The sequence below is a fragment of the Mya arenaria genome, chromosome 11 (genome assembly GCF_026914265.1).
Source record: "Mya arenaria isolate MELC-2E11 chromosome 11, ASM2691426v1".
Lineage (NCBI taxonomy): Eukaryota > Metazoa > Mollusca > Bivalvia > Myida > Myidae > Mya > Mya arenaria.
Window position 1 is genome coordinate 28,494,495 of NC_069132.1, and position 22,010 is coordinate 28,516,504.

The 22,010-nt window shown below is 37.8% G+C and overlaps 1 protein-coding gene across 4 annotated transcripts in view; it reads right to left on the bottom strand.

Annotated features, from left to right (window-relative positions):
• LOC128208258 (uncharacterized) overlaps nt 1–22,010 on the bottom strand; it is a 35,130-nt gene that overhangs the window by 7,100 nt on the left and 6,020 nt on the right. For 2 of the 4 annotated variants that reach the window (XM_052911750.1, XM_052911751.1), the window contains exons 5-23: nt 21,672–21,894; nt 19,578–20,193; nt 18,049–18,395; nt 17,688–17,793; nt 14,763–14,948; nt 13,648–13,983; nt 13,188–13,394; nt 12,472–12,699; nt 10,323–11,955; nt 9,702–9,792; nt 9,085–9,134; nt 8,766–8,852; nt 5,451–5,554; nt 4,942–5,017; nt 4,712–4,800; nt 2,553–2,729; nt 1,365–1,493; nt 698–811; nt 214–392 (exon numbers count right to left, since the gene is read on the bottom strand). In XM_052911750.1, the coding sequence (XP_052767710.1) occupies nt 214–392; nt 698–811; nt 1,365–1,493; nt 2,553–2,729; nt 4,712–4,800; nt 4,942–5,017; nt 5,451–5,554; nt 8,766–8,852; nt 9,085–9,134; nt 9,702–9,792; nt 10,323–11,955; nt 12,472–12,699; nt 13,188–13,394; nt 13,648–13,983; nt 14,763–14,948; nt 17,688–17,793; nt 18,049–18,395; nt 19,578–20,193; nt 21,672–21,894 (4,978 nt within the window). The remainder of the gene's footprint in view (nt 1–213; nt 393–697; nt 812–1,364; nt 1,494–2,552; nt 2,730–4,711; nt 4,801–4,941; nt 5,018–5,450; nt 5,555–8,765; nt 8,853–9,084; nt 9,135–9,701; nt 9,793–10,322; nt 11,956–12,471; nt 12,700–13,187; nt 13,395–13,647; nt 13,984–14,762; nt 14,949–17,687; nt 17,794–18,048; nt 18,396–19,577; nt 20,194–21,671; nt 21,895–22,010) is intronic. The other 2 variants (XM_052911753.1, XM_052911752.1) reach the window with 2 other exon arrangements.

The window sequence follows — 22,010 nt, forward strand, 5'->3', positions numbered from 1 at the left end:
TAAATAATTTATCAGTATATATGTACAGTCCTATGACATCAACTTCCAGAAAACCTTATTTTGATGCTGAAAACTTACAATGGATAGATACTTGGATACTAATTGATGTATAATATTGATTTTCAATTTCTAGAGCTATAAAACAAAGTATTACTATCCCAATTTAGTTTTTAAAGGCCATCAAAACCATTAAAATGCATTGATTGAACATACCTTCCACACAGTTTACATGGGAAAACATCCTGTGGGGCCTCAACATGCATGGGGGAGCGGGACGGGGGTGTGTGGGCTGGTTTAGTCTCAAAACGGGCGGCAGGGATGGTGGTACTTGACTTGGTGGATCGTATGTGGATCTTCATGTGGGCATTGAGGGCTGCCTTCGATGTGAAGCTCTGGGAAAAAATATTTGAACAGTTAATGCAATAATTCAAAATGAAAAATATGATCATGAACAGGTATCAATATTGTATCATATGATAAAGTGATATAATCTTGGATCCAAGCCAATTTGTACAGTCTGTACAGAAGTATGTTACTTTTTCAGAATAGTGTTTAAGTCTTTTATGGAATAATTCTGGTGCTTATAATAGTAATTATTACAATATTAAGCTGAAACAAACATTCATCCTCTACTTATTATAATTATAATCAAACATTATTTTCATTCAAACATTGCAAACTTGCACCAACAACTTACAGAGTTACAGTCTGGTACATCACACGGGAAGGAAGGTACGGGGGACACAGATCTCACCGGGCTCGGCTCGGCAATCGTCAACTCGCCAACATCCTCACCTTCTAGGTCTTTCTCCTGTGAGCAGGTCCAAACATTGTACATTTTTACAGCATTGAGGCTACATTATAGTAAACATATTTTTATGAATATTTTTTTTCATCAACTCTAAAAATTATTATTTCTTCAGAAATTATCATGACTAATGATGAACATTGAAGAGTTGTACAATTAGTTAATCCAGTCAAATGATCATTAATAGCCCTGTTAGATGTGCTTACATTTGTTATTAACTAATTGAAAAAAGAAACAACCTTTTTGACAAGCAATCGCACATAATCTCCAGAGTAATTGTTCATATAGTCCTATAGATCTGATAACGTTACAACAAGTATAAATGAATTTTAGAGTAAAAAAAACAAAAAAACAAATCTTTCAGGAGGTAAACTGTAAATCATGCTCGAGGGAAACTTGGCAAAAGAAGACTACTTCAACCATCAAATGTCTCCATTTCTTTAACTATGAATTTTTTTTTTAAATAGCATAGAACATAATCAATGAGGCTAATTGTGTGTATAACTTCTCCCTGTTTGAAACTCTTGATTCCTGAACTTCTCCCAGTAACTCCTACCCTATGATCATCAAATGTGCCAATGGAGGTGCTGGCCTCGGAGATGGAATCTACGTCTTCTTCAACGCTAGCTCCGTCTCCCTCCTCCATCACATCAGATATGCTTTTTTCTGCCTCCGAAGTTGACTCCTATAGGACATGGGTAGAAATAAGTATAATTTTTAAATAAATAGACTTCTTTTAGAGGCATTCACCTCCTCTTTACTGCCTGGTTTTAAAGGCCATGGGTCTAAGAGCTAGTTTTATCTATTTTATTAAGACACAATCACCCCTTTTTTCCTCTTTCATGAGGCTGATAAAGTCTTTGTTTATTTCAAAGATGGAATTGCTTTTTTAGATATTCATAAGTACTTGTTTTGTTTATTGAACATGTTCTAATAGTCATATATATTCTAGCTGTGTTTTTCCAGCCAATGGACAAGCCAGACAGGTTGCTTCAGCCAGTGACTACCGGTATGTTTTCCCAAAATGTGTAGAATTATATGACCGCATAGTCAATGTAACATAATGCAAATGAGCTTGAGTGTGAGAAACAGTGCAATGTAACATGATACAAGAAATGCCGCAATGCGACGAAACCAGGTTTTCTAATTTTAGTAACAGTGATCTTAACCATAGGGACCCCAAACGCAATCACATGAAATGTATCCATAAACTCTTCCTTTATACCAAGTTGGGTCAAGATATGTCAACCCTAACTAAAGTTATTCAGTTTCAACTGTTTTTCTATTTTTAGGAACAGTGACCTTGACCTTGACCCTAGGGACCCCAAATGCAATCCCATGAAAGGTATCCATAAACTCTTTCTATAGACCAAGTTTGGTCAAGATATGTCAACCCTAATTAAAGTTATTCAGTTTCAACCGTTTATCTATTTTTAGTAACAGTGACCTTGACCTTGACCCTAGGGACCCCAAACACAATCCCATGAAAGGTATCCATAAACTCTTCCTATAGACCAAGTTTGTTCAAGATATGTCAACCCTTACTGAAATTATTCAGTTTCATAGGTGAGTTTGATGCTGCCCTGCTGCCCGCCCGCCCGAAAAACGAGGTTAACTTTGTGAAAACCTGGTTAATAAGTTCATATCAAAGCAATGAGATTGGGCAAGGAGTTTTTCCAACATCATTTACTACCCTTTCCCAAAATTATTTGTTAATTAATAGATAAAAACTATATCTATAAACCTGCTGGGTGGTTGCTGCAGCACTGGCGGTGTTGTCAGGCTGGTTTCTCGTTGAACGGAGGTTGTAATCCTGCTCTCGTCGGCGTCGGAGGATGCGCAAACGTTTGTGGTCGTCAACTAGAACTTTCTTCCACAAGTAATAAAACTGAACACACTGACGAACAGTCTTAGTTTTTACCTGGAATGAAACATCACTTCAATTTACAGTTATTGAATAAAGTTTCACTCCAAAGGCAACTTAAATAGTAGAAATACACATACTGATGCCTACAATGTAATTAATTATGTTTAATAATGTGTAATACAGCATCACATAATTTGCAAATATACCATAAAAGAACAAGAGATGTTTGTCAAACATTATGCCCCCCTGAGCGCCATGTTGTCAGGATTATATGGACAATTGAATAAAATTTGCATGGACCGAAATGACAGCTGATTTGTCACTGACATTGGATGCTGTTGAGGCAGTTTTAAGATTATGACCATTCAAAGTGTGAGGATAGAGTGTGTTATGACCATGACCTTTGACCTCAAAATCCATAGGAGTCATCAGCTGGTCACCAAAAATCTAAATGTCAAGTTTGAGGGCCATGGGTGCAGGCATTGACAAGTTATCACACAGACAAACTTTTTTTGTTCAAGGTCACTGTGACCTTGACCTTTGACCCCTAAAATCATAAGGGGTCATCTACAGGTCAGACGCAACTCCAAGTCAAGTTAGAGGGCCATGGGTGCAGGCATTGTCAAATTATCACTCGAAACATTTTCGCATTCAAGGTCACTATGAACTTGACCTTTGACCCGATGACTCCTAAAATCAATAAGGGTCATCTACTGGTCAGGCCCAACTTCCATGTCAAGTTTGAGGGCCATGGGTGCAGGCATTGTTGAGATATCACTGGGAAAATATTTGTTAACTTTTTTATGGTCACTGTGACCTTGACCTTAGCCCGATGACCCCCAAAGTCAAGAGGGGTCATCTACTGATCAGGCCCAACCTTCATGTCAAGTTTGATGACCATAGGTCCAGGTCGAGTTTGCTTTCAAGGTCAATGTGACCTTGACCTTTGACCTCTAAAATCAATAGGGGTCATCTACTGGTCAACCCCAACCTCCAAGTCAAGTATGAGGGCCATGGGTGCAGGCATTGTTGAGTTATCACTCGGACAACCTTTTATCATTCAAGGTCACTGTGACCTTGACTTTTGGCCCAATGACCTCTAAAATCAATAGGGGCCATCTACTGGTGAGATCCAACCTTCAAATCAAGTTTGAGGGCCATGTGTGCAGGCATTGTCGAGTTATCACTCGGACAACCTTTTACTATTCAAGGTCACTGTGACCTTGACCTTTGGCCCGATGACCCCCAAAAACAATAGGGGTCATCTACTGGTCAGGCCCAACCTCCAAGTCAAGTATGAGGGCCATGGGTGCAGGCATTGTCGAGTTATCACTCGGAAAACCTTTTACCATTCAAGGTCACTGTGACCTTGACCTTTGGCCTGTTGACCCCCAAAAACAATAGGGGTCATCTAGTCATCAGGCCCAACTTCCCTATCAAGTTTGATGACCATAGGTCTAGGCATTGTTTAGTTATCACTCGGACAAGCTTTAAAATTATTTTACCATTAAAGGTCACTGTGATCTTGACCTTTGACCCGATGAGCCCTAAAACCAATAGGGGTCATCTACTGGTCAGACCCAACCTTCATGTCAAGTTTGATGACCATACGTCCAGGAATTGTTGAGTTATCACTTGGACAAGCTTTGGTGTACCGACGGACAGACCGACCGACATGTGCAAAGCAATATACCCCTTTTCTTCGAAGGGGGGCATAACTATCACTCAGACTTGTCCAAAGGAAGAGTGAAAATAGAACAAGAGCTGTCTCAGAGACAGCGCACTTGACTATTCTGTCACTTTTAAGTTTAAGGATTGCAAAAGTTTTTGTGAAACATGCATGGATCACTGTAAAGTAAGAATACATGCAAAACCTTAACCAGTAAAAACTAAAGAGACAAAATTTGAATAACATGCTAGATAGAGTTATTATAATTGATTGTATAAAATTTCAATGCAATACATGAAGTAGTTGCAGAGTTATTGATTTATATGTGCTAACATGCAAAACCTTAACCAGAAAATAATTCACCCACCTCATTTGCAACTGTGAAGAAATCCTTGTCATACTTCAGAATGGCTGTAGTGTATCTGTCGATCTCTTCGGTTGTCCAAATATCAGATTCTTAAAGAAAAGATATGCAAATATTACGACGAAATAGGGTGTTTATTGTAGCAATATGAATTAAAATAATTGGTCTCATACTAAAAGTACACATTCAGTCTTCAAGAAGGAACCAAATGACCACATGGTAATGTACCTTACCTTGATATGTATATGAGGCCAGAGGGTGGGTCTGTGGCAGTTTGCACGCTCCGGACATCAACAACACCATTGCCTCCTGAAAATTAAACAGTCCACTATCATGGGGCTGGGATGACGAAGAAGCTTTGGTATTCAAGCAGAAGTAATTCAATGACATTTTTCCATTACTAAAATAACTATATACGGTTAGGGATTACATATTGTACTTGTAAATCATATGTCTGTGTATACATTATTACCTTATACAAATTTATCAAGAAATTCAAAAACTCATTGAGCCTATTTGTCTTGAACAGCTGTGTACATAGTTAATCAGATAACTTTTGAGTTGATATTGCAAATAATATTCAATAAATATCACAAACAATAACTAAAATCCGACTGGAAGTATCAAAGCATGTATGTATCAATGATGATTTACAGCATGTCCTAAGCACACTTCTGATTAAGTAAACTGATAGAAGCATCTTAAAGATCAACTATAACTACCAATCTTTATGTACCCATACCTGTATATTGCCTCCCGCAATGTACAACAGCTGTAGAGCATATTCCACATTAAAGCCATTGCCAGACACAGCAGCACTGCATGCGAGATCTTGGAATGATTGCACTGAAATCGGGAGAACAATTGTTGTTGTTTTTGGAAAATACAGGTCAATGACTTAACAAGCAAGTTCAAGCCTTTACAATCAGAGCAGACACTTTATGGAAAAGTCATTACACTTAAGGTAAAGGACTTTACAAAGATGGTCAAACGTTTACAATCAGATTAGACACTTCCTAGGCAAGTCATAGCACTTTAGATCAAGGACTTTACAATGAAGGTCAAACCTTGACAACCAAATCAGACACTTCATAGGGTCAAGATTTTACAATCAGATCAGACACTATAAGGTCAAGGAGTTTACAAAGGAGGTCAAGCCTTTCCAATCAGATCAGACACTTTTTAAGGTCAAGGACTTTACAAGAATGTCAGGCCTTTGCAATTAGATCAGACACTTCATAAGGTCAAGGACTTTGCAAAAATGTTAGGCCTTTACAATCAGATCAGACACTTCATAAAGTCAAGGACTTTACAAGAATGTCAGGCCTTTGCAATTAGATCAGACACTTCATAAGGTCAAGGACTTTGCAAAAATGTTAGGCCTTTACAATCATATCAGACATTTCATAAGGTCAAGGACTTTACAAGAATGTTAGGCCTTTACAATCAGATCAGACTCTTCATAAGGTCAAGGACTTTACAACAATGTTAGGCCTTTACAATCAGATCAGACATTTCATAAGGTCAAGGACTTTACAAGAAGGTCAGGCCTTTACAATCAGATAAGATACTTCATCAGTTCAAGATCTTTACAAAAAAGGTCAAGCCTTTACAATTAAATCAGACACTTCATAGGCAAGTCACATAGCTTTTTAAAGGGGCTGTACTCCATATGATGAAATAGCGAAAAAAAGAAAATTGTCATAAACTGACATAAACTTGGTATCGATGTGTACAATGCATTGAAACTTACTAACTGAAGTACCACATAATTTACAATTAATTTATTTTTCGCTGTTTTTTGGTATTTTTCCATTAAAAAAGATTACTAGGTATGTCTAAATATTCAAACTGTTGCGAGTAAGCCTTCGTAGCACAGTGGATACAATACTGGGCTGCAATTTTGGCGACCCTGGTTGGAACCTGGCCTCCTACTCGATTTTCTTTTACATTTTGGTATTTTTTTATATTTATGATATCAAAGAGTAAACCATTTAATTAAGCAAGAGATGTTTGTCAAACATTATGCCCCCCTGAGCGCCATGTTGTCAGGATTATATGGACAATTGAATTAAATATGCATGGACCGAAATGACAGCTAGTTTGTCACTGATATATTGGATGCAATTGAGGCAGTTTTAAGATTATGACCATTCAACGTGTGAGGAAAGAGTGTGTTATGACCATGACCTTTGACCTCAAAATCCGTAGGAGTCATCAGCTGGTCACAAAAAATCTAAATGTCAAGTTTGAGGGCCATCAATGCAGGCATTGACAAGTTATCACACAGACAAGATTTTTTCGTTCAAGGTCACTGTGACCTTGACCTTTGACCACATGACCCCTAAAATCATAACGGGTCATCTACAGATCAAATGCAACATCAAATCAAGTTTGAGAGCCATGGGTGGAGGCATTGTAGAGTTATCACTCGGAACATTTTCGCATTCAAGGTCACTGTTAACTTGACCTTTGAATTAATGACTCCTAAAATCAATAAGGGTCATCTTCTGGTCAGGCCCTACTTCTATGTCAAGTTTGATGATCATAGGTTCAGACATTGTTGAGATATCACAGGGAGAAGGTTTGTTAACTTTTTTGCGTTAAATGTTACTGTGACCTTGACCTTGGCCCGATGACCCCCCAAAATCAAGAGGGGTCATCTACTGGTCAGGCCAACCCTTCATGTCAAGTTTGATGACCATAGGTCCAGGAGTTGTCGAGTTGGCTTTCAAGGTCACTGTGACCTTGACCTTTGACCCCTAAAATCAATAGGGGTCTTCTACTGGTCAGGCTCAACTTCCAAGTCAAGTTTGAGGGCCAAGGGTGCAGGCATTGTTGAGTTATCATTCGGACAACCTTTTACCATTCAAGGTCACTGTGACCTTGATCTTTTGCCCGATGACCCCTAAAGCCAATAGGGGCAATCTACTGGTCAGGCCCAACGTCCATGTCAAGTTTGAGGGCCATGGGTGAAGGCATTATCGAGTTATCACACCGACAACCTTTTACCATTCAAGATCACTGTGACCTTGACCTTTGGCCCGATGACCCCCAAAAACAATAGGGGTCATCTACTGATCAGGCCCAACCTCCATGTCAAGAATGAGGGCCATAGGAGCAGGCATTGTCGAGTTATCACAAGGACAACCTTTTACCATTCAAGATCACTGTGACCTTGACCTTTGGCCCGATGACCCCCCCGAAAATAGGGGTCATCTACTGGTCAGGCCCAACCTCCATGTCAAGTATGAGGGCCATGAGTGCAGGCTATGTGGAGTTATCACAAGAACAACCTTTTACCATTCAAGATCCCTGTGACCTTGACCTTTGGCCCAATGACCCCCAAAGCCATAGGGGTCATCTACTGGTCAGGCCCAACCTCCATGTCAAGTATGAAGGCCATGGGTGCAAGCATTGTCAAGTTATCACACGGGCAACCTTTTACCATTCAAGGTCACTGTGACCTTTGGCCCGATGACCCCCAAAATCAATAGGGGTCATCTACTGGTCACGCCCAACCTCCATGTCAAGTATGAGGGCCAAGAGTGTAGGCATTGTCCAGTTATCACTCGGACAACCTTTTACCATTCAAGGTCACTGTGACCTTGACATTTGGCCTGATGACCCCCAAAATCAATAGGGTTCATCTACTGGTCAGGCCCAACTTCCATATCAAGTTTGATGACCATAGGTCTAGGCATTGTAGAGTTATCACTCGGAGAAGCTTTAAAATTATTTACCATTAAAGGTCACTGTGACCTTGACCTTTGACCCCTTAAATCAATAGGGGTCATCTACTGGTCAGGCCCAACCTTCATGTCAAGTTTGATGACTATACGTCCAGGAATTGTTGAGTTATCACTCGGACAAGCTTTGGTCTACCGACGGACCATCCAACCGACCGACAGACATACCGACATGCCGGTGCAAAGCAATATACCCCTCTTCTTCGAAGGGGGGCATAACAATTGTCCTGAGATTCGTTACAGAAAAAAACGTTTTTTTGTGTCAAGCTGGTGTACAGTCCCTTTAAGGTCAATTAAATTGTTGATACCTTCATAGTCGGAGACATGTTGGAGACAGGCTGAGTTGAACACCAGATCTTCTTTACTGACATCAAACTGAGCTCGCCTCTTATCAGCTGTAAGGAGAGTAACATGTGTTTAACTTCTCACATCATATTTTAAATAATTGCTCATGTTTCAGTCATTAAAATTCGGCTTTTGGATGAACACAACATAATTATTGTACTAATGCTTGTTATGAAGAAAAGTTAACAACAATGACATTAACAAAACAAAGTTCTGAACTATCAGCCTTTTATATAATATATGTCTTTATGACCATAACTCTTTGTTTGTTTAGAAACTTACAGTTAAAGGCAGGAAGAGATGCTTGGTACTGTGGTCCAATATTCACATGGCTAAAAAATAAGACAGTATTGTGCATTTGTTCGCTGAAACTGACTAACCTTGAAATGTGTCTAAAATATAATTTAATGAATGACAACACAAAGTTTGTTACTAACAATGACATACTTTCGTAAGTCGACACACACCACATTAAACAATCTAAGTGATGACAGCAAGCCATTGTTTTTCAAATTACAAACAAAATTTATCCAAGAAGAGAAGCTTCCTCGCACAAAAAGAAAAACAGCAGTTTTTCCTCAAAATTTTAAAACAGCTTTCATTGTAATGTCTGTGTTTGACATCAAAGGGAGTCTGGAAGTCAAAGATTCCTAAATATTCATACAGACTCCTAGTCAAATTATGTTTTTTATAATCTAATAAATGTATTGTGAGTTTATGAAAACTTTTGTTTTGAAGTGTATTGACTTAAATTATTTCTTTTCTTTTCTCTTTTACAATGGAATCTTCTTTCTGTTCTGGACCAAAAACTCCTTAATTTTGCAAGTGGTCTCCTTTGCAAATACAATTAGTGTGTCTAACACTGAATGTCAATCTGAAATAAGGAAAGTTCTACTCACGGCAGAATATCGGACTCTGGAGCATGTGGCTCTTCAACAAATGGCACAGTGTCATCTGTCGACTCTTCCTTTTCCGACTTTGTAACACTGGCTGTAAAGGCAGAAACACACTTAAAAGTTTATGTTTAATGGTGGCAATTCATGGTATGCCACTTTGTAACACTGGCTGTAAAGGCAGAAACACACATAAAAGTTTATGTTTAATGGTGGCAATTCACAGTAACTGAACACATGCGGGATTTGCTTTATCTTTTATACATATATTAATAATTTTTTAAGGTAATTGTGCATACTACCATGTCCCTCACATTGTTATTCAGTATTCATTTGAGTACAAGTCATACAGTGTTCTAGTACAGTTTTGTTAAAATGTCTCGATAAATAACAGACCAGCAACTAATTATTTTATTGAATTTCACATATTTTTTATAAATTTTGATCGGCCCAATTCTGGAAGCCAGTTCCTCTCAATAACACCATGTCCAAGAAATCAAAACACAAGTTCAGACCAGCTTGTGTGTTTTCAACTACTTGTAGTTCATATCATTGAAAAAAGTTAAATTCTCCAGAAAACAATAAGTGTGTTTAAACAGGTCATCATAACAAATCAATGTAACTCACCAGTTCTGAGCAATGACGGCCTGTGAGGGGTTAACGGTGGGCCAGGTAATACCAGGGGCTGAACCAGGGGATGAGGGGCCATTGCTGCTAGCTGAATTGATGAGAATAACCCCGAACCCCTTCGCAAAGGGCTCAACATTGGAGGTGGGGTATACGGAACTGGAGCCGTGTTACAAGTAATATCTGAGTCCGCATGAATTCTAGGAGATCTTAAGCGACTTTGGAAACCACACATGTTAGCATGGGAGGGAATTATCAATGGGGCTGGTCGATTTTTACGTCGCATTTTGGACGACCCCAAGGCAAGTCCAGATGGGTTTCTAAACACTCCAGCACCATCGGAACGTGAAAATATGTCCCTATTACTCCATTTATGTAAATGTTCGTCAGTTTTGCTGCGTGGCCTATGAGCCAAGTCTTCACTGCGAATCTTTGGTTTTGCAAATGGGTCTTCCCCTCCTCTCCACTGTAATCTATAATCATCACCAGACTTACTTCTTAGCCGGGGCCTAGAGTAATCTTCAGATCTTGACACAGGTTTAATATAAGTATTTGAGAACGAATCTCGTTTGGAAAACTCTGAAGCACTTGTAGGGGAAAACAAAACATGAGCACGAACATCTTCCGGGCCTGCGGAGAGTCTTCGCTTTAGCTCACTGTTTGTTTCATGTGGTTTCGACACGACAGGGACAAAGGTGAGCTCAGCTTTAGCACTGTGATGCCTCTGTCGTTGAGACAACCCATTTGCTGAATTTGTATTTGTACTAGAGCCTAAATTTGAGTTACTTTGGAATGAGAACTGTGAAGTTGCAGATGCTCTAGGTGAAGATGGCTTGGAAGCTAAATGTTTCAATATTTCTTGTTTCACACTTATCTTTGATTCACTAACAATGGGTTGTGCTGTGAATGTATATTCATAGTTAGATGAAGTCAACAGATCATTAACAACTGATGAATTATGAGCAAAGCCACTGTTAGGCATATTGATATCATTGTCACTTGCCGACTGTTGCTGAAACAGCCTTGAATTGTCCGGTGAAAAAACTTGATCAGAAAGCTGTTGTAAGCCTCTGTTATCAGGTTTATGTATTTGCTGCATTGACCCTGGTGGTACCTCACCCAAGTTTTCTAAACTTGTTATGATTTGTGACACAATCTCGCTCGTTGTATGGCCACCAACCAGCTGACCCTCCTGTTCCCCTGAAGGTGCCATATCGTCATCAACAGCAAAATGTCCAGATAGTTGACTCTGGAAAGCACCTTGATCTTGCTGTAAATTCACAGCCTGATTATAAGGTATCTGCTGCTGTAACTGACTTACTAATTCACTGTCACCACTTCCAAGTGTACTTGTATTATGTATGTTTCCCATATTAGCACTTTGAAGATTGCCACCGTGGAGGTTATTCAAATTCTGTATTTGATATTGTTGTTGAATATTCCTAATTATATCCTCATTTCCCCTCTGCATGGCCCCATACTCCTGCACTGCTTGATCAGTAAACCGTGAATTGAGCCCAATTGTTTCTTGCTGCATTACCTGTGTGAGGCCACCTTTGTGGTAATCCTGTCCTGGTGGGCTTCTAAGGGATTCCACAGAGCCCTGCCTTTGGAATACAGGAGACTGGGGTACCTTTAATAAACACCAAAATTAGTTTCTACAAATTTACTGAAGCTCATTTTTTTATGAAGGTCATGACAACCATGCTCTATTTTATTTCCTGGGTAGAATATAGCACTGGTGCCCATATGCAATTGGTAGGGATTGTTCCAAGGACCTCTTGGCTGGGAAGCATATGCCACTAAACCAGTCATCGAAATTAGTCTTTGAATGAACAAGCCCGAATTCTCATACTTGTGCTTGGCATCAAATTTTTTAACAAGCTTTGCTATTCAGAATTTGAGCAAGCCCAGAATACATTTTACCAGTGCTGGATTTGTGGATTTTAGTTAATTTCCACCACTGCTAAACCATCTCAGATACTGCTTAAACCTTAAATATGCAATGTTCTCAAATCAGAATGGTGCAAGGCAAGTCAATGGAATTTAATGAAATGTTTATGGTTCAGTTAGATTTTGATTGTTATATCTACAGACAAAATATGCGCTATGGTTTGAGACAAGTTTTTACAAAATGATGAAAGCTCACCTGAGGGGACTGGGGCACACTGTGAGTGTGTGGATACTGGGGTGAGGCCGGCACATGGGGGGAAAGGGGAAACCCTGGGGAACTAAAGCTTAGATCCCCACCCCCCATAGAAGGTGGACCCTGCGGGGAGCTCTCGTATATTATAGGTTGTTGGTGCTGCTGATTCAACAGCTGCTGTTGCTGCTCATGCTGCTGCTGTTGTTGTAAATTTTGTTGAAGGAGCTCTATCTAAAATGGTAGTAATTGATTTAAGATTAAAAAGCACCACACTCATTGTTATAATACAGTAATTTGGGAACGCAAATACTAACCTAGTGAACATATGAGCTAAACCCCTTTCAGATTTTAAAAGCAAGATTTTAAGTAGACATACATAACCTTAAATTGGCAAAGAATGTAAACAGCCCTTAAAAGTTTACCCAAAACTATCTGTTATTAGTCAAAAAGCCACCAACTTTTAGATTGTAATGGTGTATATAAATAGAAGAAAACGCACAATTATTAAATGACTGGTGGGTCCTAAAAGGTTTACAGTGATCAACTATTGTCTCATAAGGTAGAAATACCATGTTTTCTGCACTCTTTTTTTTTTAAATTAAACATGATATCCCTTCTTTTTCTATATTCATTCATCCTTTTCAGTTAATTAAAACAATTGTAAAAATTGTGGTACATTTTATTTGGGAGAAGGGGGCATCTTTAAAATCACAGCCTACCCTAAACTGATCCAGATCCCCTGCCTGCTGGGCCAGCTGGATGAGCTGCAGTTGTGAGAGCTGATGGCTAGCTGAATTACCAGCTGTATTAGACTGGTTCCCGATTGGTGCCCCAGCTGGAAGACCCGGCGTAACCTGTGACAGCAGATGCTGTTGTAACTGCTGTTGTTGTTGTTGTTTTTGGAGTTCTTGCAGTTCAATTTGAGCCTGAAAATAGTTTGACATTAATTAAAAGAATTTCATTCCAACAACAACATGGAATACTAACATATATTTTTGCTTTAAATTAACTCTCATTTAATGCTCTTCAGCTACAAATAGACAATGTTGTTCTATGGGTGCAGTTGTTCTCCTGTCATAAAAAAGAGTCCCGCTGATTTCCAGGTTGTTTTATTAGACTTGTTTCAAGCTATAAGAAATTTGATTAAATAACTTGATATAATGTTCCCTATTCACAGACCTGAATCTGTTGTAGATGTTGCTGTTGTTGATGTTGCATCTGCTGCTCCTGCATTTTCAACTGTATCTGTTTTATATGGTCTTCAACAGTTGGCTGCTGCTGCTGCTGCTGTTGCTGCTGCTGCTGCTGCTGACCTTGATGATGCTGAGAATGTGGGTTCTGGTGTGGATTATGACTGCCAGGGTTCCCAGGATTGTGCTGTTGCTGATTCTGTTGAAACTGTTGCTGATTATGCTGCTGCTGTTGTTGTTGTTGTTGATGCAACTGAAGCTGTTGATGCAGTTCCTGTTGCTGCATTTGTTGCTCCTGTTTTTGCTGCCAATGAAGAGCATGTAGCTGCAATTACAAACACAAAAACTCCCCATTAGAACTTGACCCTGGTCAGAGACTAAGTACAGGTACATGTAAATCCATTCAAGATTGCTTAGTCTAACATGATGAAGATAACATGAATTGATATGAAAACATGTAAACATAAATAGCATGTATCTAGCTGTATTAACAACATTGTTACATTCTTCTTCTATTCTCAGAGTCTATGTCTACCTTCTCTCAGAATGAGAACTAAGTGATTTGGTTTTACAGAATAGTCCCAATTGGAAGAATTAAATGACATTGTGTCTAGCAAGATAAGAAATTTCAATAAAATAGGAAGCTTGTATGTACATTGTTTTCTAAGCCGTCTTTTAACTGAACATTATATTTGTATGAGAACAGAAGTAGTTATCCATATAAAATATACATATATTTTTATGCATAATCATAAAATTTAACTTGCATCAATTTGTTTATAAATTCATATGACAACAAAAGCAAGCAAAAGCTGAGAAAGCTTACCAAAGGGAAACAGTTAAACACTCACTGAAATACTTATAGATATATACATGTATATTTTCGCTTTTAAAAGTAAGCAGCCTATGGTGGAAAATGTCTAATGTACTAAGAACAAAATATTCTAGCAGAAATCTGCCGCAGGAATCTGCCGCAAAATGAAAACGAAAAGAAATCCAATAACCACAGTAAAAGCCAGTCAGCCTAGCTTTTGCTATTCTTACAACATCCTGATTTTTGAAGCACCTCATGCAGGCTAGACACCACTAAATTAATTCCATTACTTTTAACTGTTGCTGCAAGACTTCTTCTACCTCTTCAGAAGGAGGACTCTGCAAGGGTGGTGTGCCCTTGGATTTTTTCCCTGTTCCATTTTGAGGGGATCCCACAGTGACTCCAGAGGCTCTGGATGGCACGCCAGATGGTGGAGCCATCTCCTTCTTTTTCTTTTCTTCTTTCAATGTAACCTCCTGAAAGATGAAATAGAAACTTGTATGCTACAGAAAGTATGTACAAATAAAACATTCATTTTCTAATGAAGGGTTGCCAGTTTTTCATATACAGTCAAACCTGGTTGAGCGGTCACCTGCTTTAAAGGGCCACCTGCCTTATCGGGCCACTCCAAATTCCCCCAGTACGTTTTTACTATATAAAGTATGTGCATTAAGCGGCCAACTGTAATGCGGATACTAATATTTGTCCCCGTAAAGCCATAACAAGAGCTGTCAAAGAGATAGCGCGCTCGACTATTCCGCCGCTTTTCAATGTAAGGATTGAAACGTTTACGCGAAACATGCATGGATCACTGTTAGATTAGATTTCAATGCAATACATGGTGTGCTGAGATATTAACATAAATGTGGTTCCATGCAAAATTTTAACGAGAATTTCTAAGTCTAATAATAAAGGGCCACTTTTTGCAAAATACAGTTATCTAACTTGGTAATTCAATTAAGTTGGGTGGTTGAATACCATTGTATAAAGTCTCAATGCAATACATCAAATAGTTGCTGAGATATTATCCTATGTGTGCTAACATGCAACACCTTAACCAGAATTTCTAAGTCACATAATAAAGGGGCAAAAATTATATATTATAAAGGATAGAGTTATCTTACTTGATTAAATAAGAAGGTTAAATAGATGGGAGCCTGTGTGTAAAGTTTCAATGCAATACATGATGTATTCGCTGAGGTATTGACTTAAAATTGGTTACATGCAAAACCTTAACCAGAATTTCTATGTCAAATAAAAAGGGGCCATTATTTTAATTTAATGCAAACTGGAGTTATCTTACTTGGTTATTTAAGTAGATTGGATGGTTGAGTACCATTGTATAAAGTCTCAATGCAATCCATCAAGTAATTGCTGAGATATTAACTTATGTGTACTTACATGCAAAACCTTAACCAGAATGTCTAAGTCAAATAATAAAGGCCCATAATTTGCATTATATTCAAAAAAGTGTTATCTGGGAATACATATCTAATGTTTCAATGCAATACATGATATATTTGCTGAGATATTGACTTATATGTGGTTACATGCAAAACCTTAACCAGAATTTCTAAGTCGAATAATTAAGGGCAATTATTTTGCATTAAATGCAAACTAGAGTTATATAACTTGGTTAATTGAGAAGGTTGGATGGTTGACTACCATTGTGTAAAGTCTCAATGCAATACCTCAAGTAGTTGCTGAGATATTAACCTATGTGTGCTTACACGCAAAACCTTAACCAGAATTTCTAAGTCGAATAATAAAGGCCTATTATTTGCATTATATTTAAATAATTGTTATCTAACTTCATTAATTTAGTATGTAAGATAGTTGGGAATACATATCCAAAGTTTCAATGCAGTAACTGATGTATTTACTGAGATAATGACTTAAAGGTGCTTACATGCAAAACCTTAACCAAGGTGTGACGCCAACGCCGACGCCAGGGTGAGTAGTATAGCTCTCCTTATTCTTCGAATAGTCGAGCTAAAAACACTAATTAGCGGCCATTAATCCCTTGTCACTGACACTTCCGCGAGTAATTTTTGCCAATAAACAGCTTTATTTGATTCTGAAGCTGACGGAAAATAACGACAGCCTCGGATATTTCTGTCGTCCAATGAAAATGCCTATAACATCACACGATTACCATGCGTGTTTACTTATCGAGAAATCATGTTTATAACATGTCAGGGAATGTTTTGATCAGAATTCACACATTAAATGAAGATATTTTAATAATAACGATGTTAATTGTCAAATACCGACAAAGAACGCCAGTTATAATAATTATGAATTTACAGTTTGCACTGTCACTTGATGGTGTGAAACGAGTTACATTGTGTATTCATTTCCGTATTAATTTTCAAAGTGCACGGCTTTATACTTCTTCGAACGGATATTTACATTGCATTGTTTGTGATATTTTTTAAATTTTGGTTATGGCTGACAATAAAACAAATCAGATGTGTTTGACTCTAAAAGAACGTGTCAAGTGTATTAAATCATTAGAAAACGGCCGTAGTGCAAGAAGAACTGTGGACGGACTCAAATTAATTTCTTGCTTATACGAACAATTGAAATCCAAACACTCAAAGACAGAGGAAAATTACTGGAAACGAGGACTCAATGAACTTGTGTATTCATGGTTTTTGATTCATAGAGGGACATGCTTGATATGATAATGATGGCTCAATGTAAATGCACTTTAAATTAGAGATAGAATTTAAGCAAATGAAAATGACTAATTACTTTAAAAATTTAACTTAAAAATGTACATGTAGATGTGCGGAATTTTTTGGTGTGTTTTGTTTATGCTATGTATTAGCTTTTATCTATTGCATTCTATTTGTAATTTTGCAATAAAGTTGTTTTTTCTACATTTGTATTCAACCTTCTTTAATGGTACTGATTATACTGGTTGTGGGGTGAGGTGGTGGTTAAGATACATTATAGACCTCTGTTTAAACAAAGCCAAAGTTAAGTCCAACCTGGACGATGTGGCCACCTGTAGTAAGCAGCCACTTTTACCTTTTCCCAAAGGTGGCCACTTAATACAGGTTTGACTGTATCATTCTGTTAGAAACCAATCAAGACCTTGCATTGGCATCCTGTCTTACAACCATAGCAATATCATTCATATAAAATGTACATGTTCAACTTCGCATGAATAATGACCAATCTCACTGAGTCAAATCACAAGTTTTCACCTTCTTGAAATATCCTCCATGCAATCTCATGTGTCCATTTAAGGCAGGCAAATTCTTAAATCTTCGTTGACATATTGAGCACATGACTGGTTTGGCAGTTTCTTCACTGAAATTCACAACTGCGTTTAAATATTTTGCTGCAAAAATTATTCAAATATTCCATTTCTTTTACAAGTATATGACTTTAATAAAAAATAAATAAATATGGAGTTAAAGGAAACTACAGAAGAGGAGCCCTGCCCAGAGGTATGATTACAAAAAAAAAAAAAATACACGTCAAGTATTAAGACTGAAAGTGATTTAGATAAACATTCAAGGTGTCCTTATGACAATACTGAGATATTTGAAACAAAAATCTCACCTGTCTTTTACATCATTCGCATTTGTATTTGGAGCCGGTATATTCTGCTGGGCCTGACTCAGCCAAGCCTGCACCTGAGATGGCATAGAGCCTTGAGCCTGCAGAACCCGTACTGGGCTTCCACCACCCACAACTTCTTGTGGGCCCGGGCTCATTTCTGTGTAGCCTGCGGACATCTCGGAGCTTGCCGGGCTCTGCATGTTGGGAGTGGGCCAGCCTGGAGATGGGGATGCTTGGCTGGCCACAAACTTCTGCTGAACCAGTTGTGGGGCTTGTTGTTGGGAAATTGTTTGGTCTTGATGAACTTGCTGTTGTGGAAGGCTTGGAATGTCTTTAATCTTCATTTGCTGCAGATATACAAAAAACAATTTTAGTAAGTATTACAGGGGATTACAAACAAATAAAAAAATAAAATAGTGGTTCAACACTGAAAATATGAGAATACTACTTGATTAGTTTTATGCATAAAAATCAATCATCGAAATAAGACTTTTGGATGAAAAATCCCGAATTCTTATATTATTACTTAAATTTTAAACAAGCCCTAAGATATAAAATTCAGAATTTGAGCAAGCCTGGAAGACATTAACCAGTGCAGGGCTTGTGGGCTTGTGTTAATTTCGACTACTGATAAATCAACACTATCAAATATACATGCATCTATTCATGCCACCACTGTACCATATTACAAAATTATTGTTTGCACAACACATAAACCAAATATTTTTTAAAGACGCACTCTAAAATAAGATTTACCACAATTAATAATATTGTTTTAAAATTTCCCAAAAGGATGAATAAATGTCAGAAAAAAATGTTTATTATGAAGGATACGGAGTTTAATTTGAAAAAAAAATGAGCATAAAACACAGTATTTCTACCTTATGAGACTACAGTAGACAACAGTAAATATTTAAGCATTCACATATCATTTAATATTTTAGCCCTTTTCGCTATTAAATTAACGGTTACAATTGTGTTATCAGTAATTAATATTTTCCATGTATGCATTTTTTAGTAAGTAGTTTATCAGTCAAAATTTATGTTTGTTATACATGTGTTTGTATTGATTTTGAATAAGAGTGTCATTTTAATGTAAAAACAGGCTTAACTCTGAAGTAACAGAGGGAATTCACCCTACCATAAAACTTGACTTTTATGCTTACAAATACTTATATTATTGATGTTATCTACCCCACAACTGAACTCAATTGAGATTGAGATGCCCACAAAGACTGTCACCAAGTTTCGTCATGCTTGGATAATAAATAATTAAGTTACTGTCTGCACAAGGTTTTGCTGACGCCAACACATAAGCCACCACAACCAACGCCATAAGTAATACCTTTACAGGCAATCAAAAGAAAGGAATTTAATCATATTTATTCTAAACAGGAAAATGTTGAATCTGGTGGGTGAAAAGATACCTATTTCATTGGGGACTGCAGCCCAAATTCAGCCCCAAAAAGAGTAGGCTGACATTCCTGATATAACAAATTAACAAAATAAACACAAGAAAGAATAAATACCTTATAAACCTCAAACTGATCAGTGTATTCACTGTTCAACTGCTCCTGCTTTATTGTCTGTTGCTGCTGTAACTGTATTTGCCGATGTTGTGCCAGAAGAGCTTCAAACTGCCCCTGCGTCATACCTGCCGTCTGCTGGGCTACATTTGATTGAGCCCCAATGTTCTGACTCCCGCTCACTGGATTACTGACTGCCAACGTCACCATTACAGCTGGTCCGTATTTCAAAGGTGAACTCATCATGAGCTGCTGAGCAATGACATTACCTTGCGGGACCTGCTGATTTGATTGCGTAACAACATTTTTTGTATCAGACTCAGGTTTTATCTGCTGTGCGGCAACATTTCCCTGTACGGCTGAAGAAGCAGAAGTAAGCTGCAGGGGAGCACCTTGACCAGCAATGACAGACTTAGACTGGGTAGCCGTTACTTCAGCCAGGATTTCTGCTGCCTGACTTGTAGCAGACACCATTTCCACTGCAATTTCATCTTGTGAGTGGTTGTGGTGGTTTTCTAGGTGCCGCTTTAAAGACCTTGCATCACAGTAGCTTTTCTCACAATTGCCCACCATGCACTGATATGGTTTCTTGTCACGATGTGTCATCAAATGGCCATTGCTGAAAATAGAACTTTAATTTTAATATCTTTTACACACAAAATCAGGAATGTATCTATCTATATATATATATATATATATAGTGTTATGTAAGTATTATACAGTTTTCTTGTCGACTGTATCATTCCAAATTTCAATCACATCACCGAATATTGCTATTTACTAGGGATGGCAACGAGTAGTAAAATTAATACTCGAGTACTCGGACAATCGTTCGATCGAGTACTCGGGTACTCGATTACTCGGAAAAATTGATTATGTGTTCGCAAAGACAAGATTGTGTATACATGTATCGTTAATGACGTATATTGTGCGTTGGTCGTATTATTGGTCAGTTTCACCTTTAAAGTTAACTTTCATTACGTGTTTTAACAAAAAATGATATAAAAAGAAAACAAATGTTGTTTCAGGCTTTTAATTTGTCTTATTCGTTTCATTTTATACCAGTTTGCACTGCAGAAATGAACAACAATCAGAATTACAATGAACGAAAATTAATAGCATTCATAAAAATAGTGAATGAAATTCAATACGAAGTTCAGTTGTTCAGTTGTTTACTCTACATTTTTTTTTTAAATGATAGTTTTTCGTACTATGCAATTCTTGTTTACCTCATTAATATTCATAATTCTTGATTTAAAATATCAACCAATCAATTGTGATAATCATTGCAAGAATAGTTAAAATACGCCCATTAAAAAAAACAATTCTCGATACTCTTTCGCTCGTTAGCGTCCATTGTTTGGTGAAAGGTCTCTAATTGGTATACAATAGAATTGTGTATGTGAAAGTACCGCTATCAAAACTTCGCTAATTGACATAAGTGCTAATTTGAAATAGGGGTCCTTTGTTGACAGTTTGCAACTATCACAACAACTGTCAACTAATTGACTGAGGTCAATTGTGTACACAGCGGGGATTAGAGGGACCGTAAATTGTCCTCTTGGCAACTAACCAGATCTGATATTTTGTCTGTAAATCGTGTATTTGGTGATTTTTATAGATTTTTTTGATTTTTTTTCCGAGTACTCGAGTAGTGATTTGGTACTCGAGTACTCGGACGTTCGATCGAGTACTCGAGTACTCGGGTACTCGTTGCCATCCCTACTATTTACACTTTCTTTCAATAAACGGCCTTTCGGCTATTGTGAATTCTTTGGGATAAATAGCAACATCTTCAGATATGATTGGACATTAAAAATTTAAAACTGTTAATCTTGTAACTGTTTGTATTGTGTCAGCAGGACACATAAACTTAAATCAACATGTTGAAAAGTGTCGATTTGATGAATTTATTGTTGACATTAGTGATACGTATAAACTATAAAGCGATTAAATTTTCCAGCGTTATTATGATGTCATATGATAAACATTTTCGGGTTATGGTCGGGTTCTTCTTTTACTGAATGAGTAATGGGCATGATTTGCATTATGGGGACAAGAGGCAATAGGCATACAAACAAATATAGCAAAACTTACAGATGATCCTGTCGCTTAAACTTTTTATCGCAAGTGTTGCAGACAAATTTTCGCTCATCGCTATGAGTGAGCTTGTGTTTCGCCAAGGCACTTGTGTTGTTGAAGACTTTATGGCACTGGGTACACTCGAATGGACCCTGACCCTTCCCTGGGGACAACTGCTGGGCCTTTAGGGTCTTTGGACGGGGCTTACTCCCTTTCTTCTTTTCATCCATAGCCGAGTCTAAAAAATAATCAGTCCAATTTATTTTTTCCCTTTTAGAAATATTCTACGAAGATTTAGCTTTGCTCTCTATTTCCTCTGATGAATAAAACACAGTATCGTAATGTACAGTATTG